General features: G+C 34.2%; 1 protein-coding gene across 3 annotated transcripts; it reads right to left on the bottom strand.

Moving 5' to 3' along the window:
• Positions 1–2,981: 2,981 nt before the first annotated feature.
• LOC128204106 (multiple epidermal growth factor-like domains protein 10) lies at positions 2,982–14,729 on the bottom strand. Of its 3 annotated transcripts, none has more exons than XM_052905454.1 (9): positions 14,670–14,729; positions 12,886–12,960; positions 8,731–8,751; positions 8,147–8,227; positions 6,388–7,854; positions 4,276–4,390; positions 4,022–4,110; positions 3,683–3,850; positions 2,982–3,472 (listed from the first exon to the last, which is right to left on the bottom strand). In XM_052905454.1, exons 4-8 carry the CDS (start codon positions 8,223–8,225, stop codon positions 3,717–3,719), a joined length of 1,884 nt encoding a protein of 627 aa, XP_052761414.1. In that variant the 5' UTR covers positions 8,226–8,227; positions 8,731–8,751; positions 12,886–12,960; positions 14,670–14,729; the 3' UTR covers positions 2,982–3,472; positions 3,683–3,716. The 3 variants fall into 3 exon arrangements, with proteins under 3 accessions (XP_052761414.1, XP_052761413.1, XP_052761412.1); XM_052905453.1 differs by having other exon boundaries at positions 14,459–14,695; XM_052905452.1 differs by lacking the exons at positions 12,886–12,960; positions 14,670–14,729 and having other exon boundaries at positions 8,731–8,803.
• Positions 14,730–15,881: the final 1,152 nt, after the last annotated feature.

The raw sequence follows: 15,881 nt of genomic DNA, 5'->3' as shown, positions 1-15,881 counted from the left end.
CAAAGTTCACGTGCGCCCAGGTGAAGATAAAAAATCGCCAAACGTATCATACATGGGTTGCGGACAGCGGAACACGCATGATTCGAGACGGCCACGCCGTTAACATGGATACAGTTTACGTGCGCCAGGTGAAAACCAAAAACGCCCCGTCTGCCCTCCGCGTAGCTCAACCGTCTGGAGCAGGGTCAAGCGCCGCGATGTTTAGAGCCATATCATATGATTTACGACAATTCCGACGACCAGATCGGCCCTACCAGATCCCCCACCCCTTCACCACGACCTGGGTGAATCAGGCACACTTTGAACAAGGTATAACCGCTATTGATCATTTCCTTAAGGGCAAGATGCAACCATTTTTATGTCGCCCAGCAAACGTCGCCATTTGGGAGACTCAATGTTGACTTCCATTATATATAAGATAATTTATGGTAGCTTTGTCGATTTAAGACGTAATAAATCCTTAAACGGTAAAGATGATGTCAAACGTCATTGCTATCAATAGCGAGATAGCATACCGCGCGCGGCCCATTTTCAATCGGGATTACTTCCGCTTTCTACCTTAAGCCAGTACTCTCGCTTCCCCCGATCAGGTCCCAATAAGTATAAAAATAGCGTATGTATGTTTATCGATATTTGTAACGTAACTTGCTTAATATAAACAAATAGTGCCTTCCTTAAGAAAACTGCTGGGTTTTTATAAACGGTGAAAGTCAGCAAGAAATAGTGTGGGACAAAATGATTGTTGCGTTTATTCTTTTAATCATCTAAAATAATGTATGCCTGGCCACATGATATCACGGAAGTTTGTTTTTTAACATTTATCTCTATTTCTATTGCTCACTAAAGCGGAAATCGCGCGATATTTCCGATATTATTTTTACACCCTTTCAGTCAATAAATCAGTTGGCGCAGAAGAGTTGCGTCCCTTACCGGATATGACGAGTGAAGGGGATAAAATGTTCCGATACGGCGACTACTGCTTTGATTATCGCTGAACATTACCGAAAAACAGTCATATGTGCTTTATTTCTTGTCGAATCTAATAAGTATTCTGCTTTTATTTTGCTATTATAATTTTCAGACAATAAACTACGTCTCCAAATAAGATGAATTCTGTATTTTATCAGAAATCCCGTTATCGTTGGCATAAGGTTTTGGATTTCTGAAAGTTTCGCGACTGTTTTTTTCTATTCAATTTCATTAAAATCTATTGAATAATCTGAGTGAAGCAGCTTTTATGTTTTAGATAAATATGATTATACGCATTTGTATTCAAAATCATAATGTCGTTCTTTTATTTTACCTGTAATAACATGCATGTACATGTTGGTGAACTGTTAATCACTATAATACATAATTCTGATTTCATTTGCTAGTTCTTGTTGTGCAAATACAACTCATATACCACTGTGCGCTTACCTGAGTGAGAGAAGGGATTGATTTAAAAAAAAGTTGTAAATCTTAATTTACAATTACATATGATTTAAAGTTTGCCGTTATTGAAAGTATATAGCAAAACATATATAGTATTAGTTACTTAGTATACCGTCTGATTATAACAACTGATAAAATACGAATCTAAAACAGTTTTAATGATAATATGACACTTTGCTCGCGTAGCACGGTGTTCCAAAATCGTGGTCGTACGTGTAGCGTTTGCCCGGACACAGATTGTGACACTTAGTATTCCGTACTTATTTTATATTTATTTTCATTTCACATCGTTCCAATCCCACTTAACATCAAACACATGCAGGAGGGAAGTTCATACCATTTCTCTCAATAATTACCGTCATTGAGAAAGGTTTACCCAAAACATATACTGTAATGAAACGTTTTAAGCACCGGCAAAATATGATATAAAAATCAGTTTACTTCAATCTGATTGCTTTGTACATTACCTGGCACACATTACATGTACAAGGCCATGTAAATTGTCATTCATATGTATAAAGAAAATGAAAAAAAAAAACGAAGTTAAGCGCATAGATTTATGTGAAATTTATCGCAGCCCAAATTACTTACGAGTCATTTACTTAAATTTAAATGATAAAAAGAAAATGTTATTTCTCCTTGCAACAATACCCAAGTGATAAAACATATTTATTGCTTAAGAAGAAGAGTTTGGCTGTAATGACATATATCAAATTTTTTTGAGTGTCGAAAACTAGAGGATTTTTTTTAACTTTAACTTGTTTACAAAAGCAAGGCGGAAGTGTTTATTGTACAGTGTACAGATTGCTTCAATAGTGGTAATTTGAATACGGCAATACCACACATGCTTCAATGTATTATCTTTTCAATTAACTAATTTTACTTACTAGATGATTCTTTGTCACATATAATGTATTAAATGTCTTCAGAAATAGATAGATTCAAAAAGGAGTAAATATAAAATACGTTTTTTATAAACTGTTAAAAAACCTTAATGATGTATAACGGTATTTTAATGTTTAAGATTTTTGTGTCCTTGCGCTGTTTTGTCTTTTTTCGTTGAGTAAATGTTAATCATTGCTTTAAAGGCATTTAAAATCAAGTTTATTATTTAATTGACCGTTTCTGTTGCTAGGTATGTTTCAGTATTTTCCTTGGTATTAGTTATTTTTATATCATAAATTATAGTGTGCTGATACTGTAGACCTAAGACGTCGCAAAAAGTGCGCATATATAAAACAAGCAGTGGTGGTAGAGGGTGTAATGCGACCCCATCAAAGTAACTAGTCGATGTTTGGATTTCGAAGTGTATGTTTGGAATTAAATAGTATGATACAATTTAAAAGTTTGGAGCTGCTTATATTGTCAGTTATATGGTTTTGCATACGTCAATTTTAATATCATGTATAATAAAGGGACTTTTAAAGTACTGGTTACAAGACTGAAAAGACTGAATCATTTCATTGAATGGTTTGAGCATTGAGCAACGGTGAATGCAAAGTGACATCAAAGGTAAGAATGAACCATTTATCAGAAAACAATTGAACCTGGTATAAAATTTAATATATAATATAATATATACATATAATATTTACTGCTTAACTTCAGACGATGAAACACAATGCCGATTTCCGGGTTTTTACAATCATATGCTCGGTGTATGCCAAAACCCAAAACTTTCTGAACTGTTTCTGATAATGGGTTGCCTACCAACTTTCTTTACAACAAATTGTGTACAAACTTTTTTTAAAACTACCACTGTTATCTAAAGTGTTTTACATTCATGTAGCGCTAGACATTCCTTGTTTATTTCTGTTTAACAAACTTTCAAAAAAAACACTGAGAAAAAATATGTACAAATGAACTGCCTATTTCATTGTTTGAGCATAAGAATGAGCAATCTAAGTATTATGAACATTCGATAGCACAGTATAATGGTCGTCAACATTTCTGTATGTGTGTTCGTTTGCCTGTCCTTGTAGCTGTTCATATGTTATATCGATTTCTCGCTGATCTAACTCAATCGTCGAGATTTGTTCTGAAATAAAAATATGGCGCATGTAACCGTTGAGCTAGAATAGAACCTTCTTGACATATCATTATGTTAAGGAAATCGATGTATTGAAGTTAGTGTTAATGATAAAACTGCGTTTTTTCACAAATTCATCATTTTTATATGGTCTGTATAAAATGAACTTGAAACGTAGACCTCAGAATCAAATATAACAGAAAGCGTTGTTATGCTTACCTATATCCAGATCAAAATCGTTTTCAGATGCAGTTCACACATTTGCATTCGCGTAAAGCTCGGTGGGAATAGGGTTGTTTGTTGGCGGCTTAATGCTACTTGAATTATATTTTGTAGAAGCTTTTTTAATCTGTCCTTCGTTGTAGCATGTACGTTCGTTCGCTGGTGCTAACAGGTAAAGTAAAATATTATAATGTGTCAATTTACACTATTTATTAGCTTTGCAAGCATATTATTAAGAACCTAACATCATAGTCTGTGTATTTAGTTAAGGTTTTACAAAAGTAATCGAATGCATGATTTTCTTACCAGGAAAGGTAATTTTCTAAATGGACTTACACTCTTTTATTATTTTTTCGGAAAAATTAGGTTGTAACGGTTTGTTATCCTTTCTCTTGTTTTCGTTGGAGGCAGGCAGACGAAGTGATCTAATAAAAGATAAGCTGCATTACAAAATCATGGTTTATTTGTAAATTATTATTATACATAATCTCCATTTACGCTATTACTTATTAAACTTATGTCATGATATTTCATTTTTTCAAAGTAGTAATTAATTTTACTACAACTTCGACAAAATAAAATGTTGATACCTTCGACGAAGTAGGAGTATGGCAACAACGACGCCAATAATAACAACCACCCCACCACTGACACCTCGAGCAATGACTCCTCCTGGTGTCCCGGCTGAAACCGCTTCCTTTTTGGCTAAAACATATGTATATTTATCCTGCACACCTGGTAAGCTTAGGTAATTGTATCCATGCTTGAACATTTCGTCTTGTACACTCTATGCCAGTTGACCTACGCGCAGCAACACGCATCTTATTGTGTTTAATTTGTTGTTAATGAAAGTAACATAATGACATTTCAGTAAAGTTCAAATACATTTATTATTACCAAGACTTATAATAATCATATTAAAAATGGAAATAAGTAAAAAAGATTGAGTAGTTTAAAAACGTCAACAATAATCTTAAATCACAACGCGTCATGACATCTGTTAAGAAGTGTCGCACGCACTTTTTCATGAACTGCACATGCACGCATTTTCAGTCAAATGTTATAATAATGAATAAGCATGAAAGAACAAGAATAATTCATGGATTTCAGGTCCAGCTTAAATATTTAACTCTCGGTCACGTTGTGTGGCCGGTCACGCGCTTCGTGACCGCCCTACGGGCGTGCCCTTGGTTCGGATCAATTATTTGACAATGATAACATGAACAGATTTATCTTTAATAACATTTTGGTACAATTAAATAAGCTTGCATAAAAACACACACAACGTTATAAGGACTTGTTTCTTGTTCAGGCAGAAAATATGCTCAGAAGAAAAAGTTAAGTCAGTACTTCTACTTTTTCAAATAAATTTCGGAATTAAGACTATAACGTAAAAACATTTGACTTACCACATAGTTTATTTAATATCCAACATTTGTTAACAATTTAAACACACAATACCAGCTGATTCCAGTATTTTACACGTCATATTTAGCATAGGGGTCGAAATGAAAAATTCTGTCGATGTCAATATCTAGTGTGGGCACCCCTCGATTAATGAGCTCCCGATTCCCGACGTCTCATGATGTTTATTAGTGTTCTAATAACGTGAAGTGGTATTCTCGCCCATCCCTCCTGTAAAACCCGCTCAAGGTCCGCAACGTTATTGACGTCATCTCTGCTACGTACTTTACGTCCAAGGTAGTCCCACATATGCTCGATCGGTGAGAGATCAGGTGATTTCGCAGGCCGATCAAGGGTTTCGATGTTGTGTCCAGCCAGAACGTTTTGTGCGTAACGTTCAGTGTGGCAGCGAGCGTTATCCTGCTGTAGAATATCAGCCAACGTAAGGGCGACGAGCGCGAAGTTGTGCGGCCTTAAAACGATTACGTGTGGTGAAAACCGAAATTCTGGTTCCTGTGGCAATTCTCAATTGATTTGCGATCTTCCGGGCAAGCATGAAACGATGACGTCGAGATGACGTCACTTTGTACCGATCTTCGCGTGGCGTCGTTTTACGAGGTCTGCGTGACCGCGGCCTGTCCTTAACGCTGCCTGTTTGAATGAATCGTTCTTGCAGACGACAAATAGTCCGTTTGTAAACACCAAAACGACGTGCGATGTCAGCTACGCGTATACTGGCGTCCAGCAATCCTAAAGCGATATTTCTGTTATCTAATGATAAGCCTGGGCGACGTCCCATGATTGTTGTCGATATGTTGTGTCCTGATTATTTCAATGTGACCATTACACTATTCATTTGATAAAATTGCCGACAAAATGGCCATGCCGATTAACGTGTGCACGTGCACCACGTTAATTTCGAAAAAAATAGCAAAACTACTGTATGCAGTGGCAAATTAGGGATTAACCGATGTATTGATAATAAATAGGTCAACCACTTGTTGTTTAGACGTATTTACTTAAACTATTTTCAAAATTGTTGACTTAGTTAAAAAATGAAAATACTGACTTAACTTTTTCTTCTGAGTATAAGTATTGTATTGTGCACCTTAAAATATTGATTGATAAAGCTCGAATTGTATATAGATTCTTTTCTATATTGTATCGAACTATCAAACTCTTAGCCACATTGAACACTTTTGATAAGAATACAATAACTTTTTGATGAAAAAATTATAAATTTAAGGGTGCACAAAGTGTAATAAACCAACTTGTTATTAGAAAAGTAATATTCATACCTATTTTACAGAAACTCCCTGTATATCCAACGACACACCCATTAGTGCAAACACCGCTGCCATTGCATGGTGATTCGCCGTCATTCTGTTCACAATTGTCGGGACATTCTTTTTCACAATAAATGCCATGCCGATTAAAAATGCATCCATGTGTGCACTTTCCAGTTTCATGATGGCATTGCGACTGGACACAGGAAGGGTTACATGACATATTGCAAAAATGTCCGAAAACGACATCTGTAGTGCAGTTCAAACATACACTCGAGAACTGGTCACACGATGAACAGTTGAGCTTACATTTTGCATTGCATTTGTCAGACCAAAATCCTGCCTTGCATCCCGATGTACAACGACCATTGGTAGGGTCGCATTTCCCTTGTAAACAATTCATTCCACATGCAAAACATTTTCCATTACTTGAGAAAAATCCATTTGTGCATTTCATACAAAACCCGTCATTTCGTTTGCATTTAAGACAATTAGGGTATACCTGAATACACGACATTGAGCAGTTATTTCCATAAAAACCATCATCGCAAAAGTCGCATCTTGTCCCATTAAAGTTTTGTTTACAATTGCAAGATCCATCATTTTGACAAGCATTTCTGCAGCCCTCAGAACAGGAATGATTACAGTTTGAAGAAGCGTTGTAATAACCTTCCATACATACATCGCAATTATATTCGGCTGTGCATTTGCAGTTAGGATAAAAGCATGTTCTATTGCATGTGTTTCCAAAAAATCCACTTTGACATTTCTCACAATTCGGTTCCATGAAATTCGGTAAACAGGAACAACTGCCATCATTTTTGCATGTCGCATTAACACAACCCTTACCGCATGCCGTTTTACAAAAGGCACTTATTTCATAAAACCCAGCTTTACACGAATCACAGCCTAACTGTTGACGACAACGGCAATTGATATAAGCACATGTATCTTGACAAAGAAGGCCATATTTCCCTTGGACGCAATTATTACATTTCTCTCCTTCATAATTAGCTGCACATAAGTCACATTTTGTTCCAGCGAAATTGTACTTACAGCTGCAGCTTCCATTTCTATTGCAGGTTTCGCCAATGCAGCCAATAGAACAAGTGTTTTCACAGTTATCTCCATATCGCCCCTGAACGCATGTGTCACATTTGTTACCTTTAAAATTTGGTATACATGTACAACTACCGTCGTTCTCACATGTGTTATCAATACATCGAATTGGACAAGAATCAACACAGTTGTTAAGTGTGCCATAAAATCCCTTTTTGCAAGTATTACAGTGTTCCCCTGTGTCCTGAGAGCATTTTAAACACTTATTGCCTTTACAAGGAGTTTTACATTGATGACCATAAATGGTGTCAACGCATCCTTTTAAACAGTTTGTATCTTCTCCTAGTCCTGGCTTGGTTCCACACCCTAATTCTCCGTCAATGCAACAGGCACAGCGTCCACTGCAGTCGATGGCAGATTCTATAACATAATTATAATTTGTCGTTATTGCTATTGTACTGCTAATGTTTCTAATTTTGATCAGATGGAAATAGAGAAAATTTCATCTGTAACTAGTTTTTACTATATGTGGCTTCAATACATATTAAAAGGGATTGCCTAGCCTCCGTTCTTGTGGTCAGAATTGGAAATAATTAACTTACCAAAAACAATTTGCAAGCGACAGCATGCGATCAGTTACATTAGCCTTGATATATATTATTTGTATTTTTAATCATTTCGAAACGCGTTTTAAAGTTTCGCTCTTACTTACCTCCTTTGCAAAGGAGATATATGAACAACCAGTAGAAAATGTTTCTTTTCATTCTCTGGCTGGTCTTCAGAATCTGCATTTCTTGTAAATATGAGAGAGTATAATGTTATTCTTAGGCATATGCACTAACAAGCAGATGTTTACAGCTATGAGCCTGTACCACCAAAATATATTAATGAGTTTTCTTTATATAATATTTTATTCGTATTCGTTTTGTTGAAAAAACAATACCATTTTGGAACTCATTTAATAAATGACAACCTAAAAGGCGGAAACGGAAAAAGCATTATGTTTAAAAAAGAATATACAAACCCGCTAGGCGTTACGAGTAAACAATAATATTACTATACAATTGATAGATACAGGATAAATATATTCCACTATTTAACGCACATTTAAAACAGGAAGAATATAATGCAACAAAGCAAAGTTGTAGTTTTCCCTTTTCCTTATTCCCATTCGTTTTAAAAGCAACTCAGATATGAGATAAAACAAGGATATTTGATACAGCAGTCATGACATGCTCACTAGGATAATATTTAAGCTATGCAGTGGAACAATAAGTTTAAAATTGTATACTTAACCTTTATTTTCATCATCGATGCCTGCAACATAAAACATTTTCAACTCTTAGACACATTTCAAACATTAGGTTCGAAAAGGAAAACCGCTTGTTGAGTGTTACAATGTTCTCCATTTTACCTGCTGGTTTAGAAATAATCATGCATAATGTTATCATGATGATGATACTACATAGCAGGTAAGTACTTTTGTTGGTCCACTAGTAAAGAAAAAGGAATTTATCGGTTTAACATTCGCATCAAAATAAATAATTTCATAAATGGTTGATAAATACTACATTGTGTGTCTTATATAAGCTTGGTGCTTTCTATTGGTTTCCGACAATTCATCTTTCTAAATGTCTATCTTACATTCCTTATAGAACACTTAAAATCCTTATATTTATATTAACAACTTCAGAAACAAGCGATGTAGTCGTAAAGACAAAGAACACGAAATCAAACAATCACAAATCAGAAACATGGAGTAAAACACAAAAAACACAATGGAAGGGTGTATCAGGGATTGTTAGGTACCGCATTGGAACGGTCAGTAAAATGTAAGTTTACCGGGAGAATAAACTAGTTTGTGTGCACAACCTCACTCGTATCCCAACATTCCCGATTAAGGTAAAAACGTAAACGGTCAATTTTATCAAAGTATGCATTAATTTGAGGACACTTAGTAATATAATAAATATTAATGCAATTATATGTGGACCCAAAGTACTTCTTACCCTAGAATCATGTGTGGACATTTGACACAGGACCATTCTCTAAGATCTTAGCCATAGACTATAGCTACTGGTGTCTAAGCTTTATTAAATCACGTTTGGAAGATGTTTTCCAAGAAGTGATAAAGTAGAAATTCCTTATGATTGGATGCAGACACAGGACGCTTGATGGACTAGAAAGGCTACACTATATTTAAACATGAGTATATGCCAATCAAATTCCTTTTCCATATCAAATAGTGAAAATACAGCAGGCCGTACTGATACTGTCGTTTCTGATTCCGCATCATGCGAGTAACGTGTGTTATCTCGGAACTACTTTCGCATTGATAAAAATAGCTGGACAAGAAAAACCTGGTAAAACCTGTCAACTTTTAAATACGTAAACTTAACTTTGCTTACGCCATAGAAGCATGTAAATACTCAGAAACATGGTTCTCATGTTCTTCAAATAATAATTAAGATAAGGACGAAGCAGATAACTATTCCAATCCATCTGGACAGCTTCTTTAGTGAACTAGTTCTTTGGCATTTAGAAAGTCATAAATTACTGCATTATCCATGTTTATTATCATGAATATAATTTTGCTAAACCACAAAGTATTGTGTTCTTAGTTTGATCAATAAACTCAATTTTGTAACTTCTGACTTAGTTTCGCTGTAGTTGCCTCCCTTGACTCCATAACACAAAACTACGTAACACATTCGAATTCATACGCGCATTTGACAGGTTGCAGTAAATTTAAATCAAATTGAAACCGAAATATTATAAGGAATGATTAAATAGGCATGTAAGTAAAATGAAATATTACGATAAAACTTTTTTTCAGCGGTTTCGACGGATACCTGTTTACACACAAAACTCGACGTAATACAGGTCACCAGAAAAGCGCCCTATTAAAATATCCTCTGTGTATTCTGTAACGTCCGTCCGTCCGTCCGCCCAAACATCTGTTGACCTATCTATTTTGTTCTGTGACTCTTCGGGATGAAATATATACATATATCTGTATATGTTCTCGAAGCATTTTGACAATTATATATATTGTCATACGTGTGTAAATATATTTTTTAAAACGTGATCGTGTGATCATATCGTGGTAGATGGTAAAAATCTTTATTTGCAAATATTAATAAACAATTTCATTAAATTATTCCACATAAAATATTCGTCAGATCATGATTGTTGTTTTTTGATCAAACAAAGCATAATAACTCGATGTATGACTTCAAATTATTCATCGAATTTAATTATCATATATGCAAGACGATCATTCTGAGCTAACAGTACTGATTGATTAAAAGTTTGTTTGATTTTGATTAATTTATAAAACGTTAACGTTATGTAGTTTTTTGACTCTTCACAATAAAGTGAAAATAGGAAACAGTTCTTACCTTAATAATATCCACTATTTATCAATATTCCAAATTAACCATGAATGCGTATGTATAGTTAGGCTGTAAAACGTTTCAGGTTTGCAATATTTTATGTACCTTAACAAATCTATAAACTAATCATCCCATTGGTAATATATAATGTATTTCTTGTAGAATGTATATTTGCTAAAAATGTTATTAAAATGATGACAACTCCAATTGAAGATGCACTTACCTCAGTCTAAATCATGACAATCCACTGTCGAGACGATGATAAAACATTTAAATCATTCAATAAGGAAGAAAATATCTCCATTTCTACTCCTTCTTACCTTACATAATTAAGCAATATTACAATGCAATGAATAGGGCGATGTAACATGATACAACAACTTTTTAAGTTTCAAGAGTGTTAGCAATATATTTGATTATAAGTGTTTGTTTATGCGCAATGAATGAAATAATGTTGTGTACGTACTAAACAAGAATAAAATATTCTCATTAAATTAGAAAACATGATGAAAATGTATTTAATCATTGCACTTTACACATACAAAACTTATTATTGTTTTCATGCAGTGTGTCCTAATAATTGGTGTTGCAGTGAATAGTGTCTCAATTGCAGTGACTGAGGTATAGGATACCGCCTATGGCTTGTTTGTATCGTCAGCAGCACAACTAATGGTATGTCATTTTGAAGATGATTTACAAACTTTACTTCATAAATATTTACTTTGTTTGGATGTCTTGTTAGGTTGGACTGGCGATTTAATTGGTATGAAGGATTAGTTCATTGAGTTACTTACACAATGCATAATGTACCCTTTTTGTAAAATAATATATTTTGTATGCAGTAGGCAATCTACTTGCTACGATATCACATCGTATATGCATAACACTTATTCACCTATATGTAATATTTGTCCTTTATTATTACCTTATTCATCCATGCATGTAATATAATGAGTAAATGCAAGAAACTACCCTTGACTTCATCGACCTCACTGGAATGCAACAAGTGTAAACCCTTTCTATTATACGGTTCATACAATTAAAACATAAAGAGACAGATGACTTTATAAACCGTATAAATGAAAGGGCTTATACAATCAATGCATTTCACTGAGGTCGATGTAACCGAATCCTGATATCTTAATCATGCAGAAGTTAACGTGCCTTTAAAGAATAAAACATTAGTGTTTTGAATCACGCAATGATATAACGTGCAAATATGATTTGAATTCGAGATTGCGAAATGACTTAAGTATTTTCCTTTTGTTGAGGCCAAGGTTTAATAAACAAACCGGCGAAATGAATGTCAGCTCGCATAGACGAAGTTTCCTCACTCTGTCGCGCGGGGACTTCACGGATTACTAAGACTACGTGTCTAACGTTGAAACGTTTTTTAACTAGTAAGAACCATACAAAGTAGTTTAAGCCTCCACTGAACCCATGATTCACTGACCTTTACAAGGCGATAGTTAGAATATTGTCAGAATATATGTTTATACCTTTTTGTTGTTATTTTCTGACTAATTATTAACTGATGTAATTCTTGTCATAAGTTTATAAAACATTGCCTTCATTGCTTCGGACAGTGCATCTGATAATATTTATGTGTATAAAGTTAAGCTAAATTATATTAAGGGAACTATTATTTATGTATTACTGGTAATACAGACGCCAATGAATACTTCTACATATACAATATATTGCTGTGATCGTGTGGATAGGTGTTATACTTATGGAAGAAAGCATATGCAGAAAGTATTTCGGTGGTATGACTCAATTTTTTTCTCATCAGATACTAAATAGGTATTATTCATACCTTAAACAGATTTTGTTTATGTTTTTACTGTTTAAATGCATCGATGATTCCAATACCATCATCGAAACAACAGAAGAAAACCAATACAATACAATATAACCAATACATAATGAATGACATATTTTAAATGACAATATTCGCTTTGGTAAAATATCATGCTTGTAGTGCATGCCAGGAAAGATAACCTTATTTGTTCTAAAATTTGCGATTGGAAGTGATGTACTGAATCTTAAGGTTTACCTTTAGATTGTCTGGCTGAAATGAAGATAAAGGAGACGTGTTTGCGCTCGTTCAGACATTCAAGACATCCAGACACTACAAGTTAGAAACAAGATACAACAACATTTATTCAAGTCGAAAACACATAAATTACAGCAGTAGCTCACAGAGCTACTTTACGACAAAATGCAACTCATATAACATTATTAGAATTTCGTGTCGGAACTCGTATTTTGATCTAAAACCACGACTGATATATCTGTGATTTTTTTCTCAAAGAGGAAGAAAATATTTCAACTCTTGTAAGCCTTCCCACTGCAATGGACTTAACATATCGTTGAAACATGATACACCAATTTAAACACTGTCAAAAAGCGTACTCAATGTTTATGAATAGACATATTCGTTTTGAAATTAAATGAGCTTTTTAATGCGTTGTAAAATCGATGATGCTTTGAAACCTGCTGTATGTGATAATGTTAAAAAACATTAGTTTATATATTAAAAAAGATAAATAGTCATTTTACAGGTAAAACATGAAATGTTATTGTTCGGCCTTATGCTATCGTTGTTGCACGAACTTTTGCATACGTTATTTGTTTGTGCGATGAATAGTAACAAAGTCCTTGTTTGATATGATAAAGGCACGACGTAGGGACACTTCAGTTAAGTTTCCGTTATAATACCATTTACGTTAATCGTGCAATTTGGCGCTGAAATATCTCTCATTATTATGAAGAAAATGACTTGCACATTTTATGCGATAAGTTGTTAACGACAGCGTCCCCGGTATTACGTCACTTGGTTGCTATAGTGATAAATAATATGGAATAGCATATAATCTGCAATAAAACTAATTTAATAAAAAATATCTTTGCCGTAGATAAAAAAGTGTATTCAGAACTTAAAATAAAAATCTTTAGTAAAATAAAGGACATATAGGGACAGTCCCGTTTATTCTGTATTACCCCTGGTATCATATTATCTAAGTGGCCCTTTACGCTTGAATTGTCATCAAAGACTGTTTACATCTAGATTTGATTTCTAGTTCGCCATTCGAAGAGGGGCTAGCCCTGCATGACAATGTTTTTGCATATTTTTGTACCCAGCAACCTTTATTATACAGGTATCCGGATGATAGCCTTCCGCCACATTTGGTAATTTAGTTAATGTGTAAAAGATGCGTGTAAATGTAAATGGTTTTTACTCGATTTTCTGTTCTAATCAGAATGAAACGACAAAGAGGGTGGGTGCCATTATGCTGCTTGCAAGGCAATACCACTAATAAGAACATGTCATACATCAATTGTACGTCAAAGCCATATTGAAATTTTGCTTAGCGGATTTATAGTGATAAAATGTACTTTTTGACGTCAGATCATTATTGTTATTTTATAATACAACAAGGCATATAACACACGACGTATGACTTCAATTTATTCACCGAATCTAATTATGATTTATGCAAGACGATCAATCTTAACTGATTGATAACAAGCTCGTTTGATTTTAATTAATTTTAAGAACGTTAACACGATTGATGTAGTTTTTTTGCCTCTTAAGCATTAAATTGAAAATAGGTAACAGTTCTTACCTTAAAAATATTCACTGTTTATCAATATTCCAGTTTAAGCATTACTGCGTATGTATGTTTAGACTGTAAATCATTTCAGGTTTAAAATATTTTAATCACCGAAACAAATCTGTTAACTTATCATTCAATCGGTAGTATTTCTTCTAGAACGTGCCTCCGCTAAAATGCTATGTTTTTAAAGTATGATAAGTCCAAATGGAGATGAACTAACCTCAGTCTAAATCATGACAATCCACAGTCGCGACTATCATGTAACATTTAAATCTCTGAAACAGGAAGAGAATATCGCAACTACTGTCAGTCATTTGTAACTTTGTAACATGATACAGCAACTCTTCTAAAGCGTTGTTTCAAGATTTATGAGTGTTTGCAATCGATATGATTATAAGTGTTTGTTTTATCCGCAATAGAATAAATAATGCTGTGTACCTACTACACAAGAATAAAATATATTAAATAAGAAAAACTTAAAATTGAAAATGTATTTAATTATCGCATTTCACAAAAACAAATACCTAATTACATTGTTGATACACGTCCTATTGTCTATGAAATTGTTGTTGCAGTGACTGGTGTCTGTATTATTATTGTAGCATGGATTGGTGCTATTTGATATCGTTGTAGGTACTGCTGTCTAAGTTAATGTTGTTACATGGATTTTGATATAAATTAATGTCGCTGCATAAAAATGTTGTATAATATTTTCAATTGCAGGAACTGTTGTCAAAGATGTTGTTGTTGTAGAAATTTGTGTATCAGTTATTGTTATTTCAGATATTGTTTGTTGTCTTAGTTATGGTTATTGCAAATACTAATGTCAAAGTAATTGTTCTGCAGAGAATGTTGTCTAAGTAATTGTTATTACAGGGACAGGGATGTTCTTGTTACTGCGGGGATTGTTGACTAAGTTATTGTTATTGCAAGGACTGTTGTCTAAGTTATTGTTGTTGCAGGGAAAGTTGTCTTAGTTATTGTTACTGCGGGGACTGTTGTCTAAGTTATTGTTGCTGCAGAGAATGTTGTCTAAGTTAGTTTTACTGCAGGGGCTGCTGTCCAAGTAATTGCTATTGCAGGGACTTTGGTCTAAGTTGTTCTTGTTGCTAGGACCGTCGTCTAAATTATTGATGTTGCCAGAACTATTGTCTAAGTTAGTATTATCTAAAGGACTGTTATCAAAGTTATTTTTGTTGCAGGAACTGTGTCTAAGTTATTGTTGTTTCAAGTACTGCTGTCTAAGTTATTGCTATTGCAAAAACTGTTGATTAAGCTACTGTAATTTCAGGGACTGTTGTCTAGGTTATTATAATTGCAGGGACTGCTGTCTAAGATATTGTTGTTGCAGGGACTGTTGTCTGAATTATTGTTGTTGCATGGACTGCTGTCTAATTCATTGCTTTTGCAGTGACTGTTGTCTAAGATAGTT

This window comes from Mya arenaria, chromosome 10, assembly GCF_026914265.1.
Source record: "Mya arenaria isolate MELC-2E11 chromosome 10, ASM2691426v1".
NCBI lineage: Eukaryota > Metazoa > Mollusca > Bivalvia > Myida > Myidae > Mya > Mya arenaria.
This window is presented reverse-complemented; position numbering and strand designations above follow the sequence as displayed.

What these genes read in the sequence shown, in the direction of transcription:
- LOC128204106 (XM_052905452.1), bottom strand. Translation starts at nt 8,767, where the DNA reads ATGTTTTATGTTGCAGGCATCGATGATGAAAATAAAG. An exon ending in ATATCTCCTTTGCAAAGGAG is followed by an intron (nt 7,855 to 8,146) that starts GTAAGTAAGAGC and finishes ATTATGTTATAG; the next exon opens with AATCTGCCATCGACTGCAGT. An exon ending in ATACTCCTACTTCGTCGAAG is followed by an intron (nt 4,111 to 4,275) that starts GTATCAACATTT and finishes ATCTTTTATTAG; the next exon opens with ATCACTTCGTCTGCCTGCCT.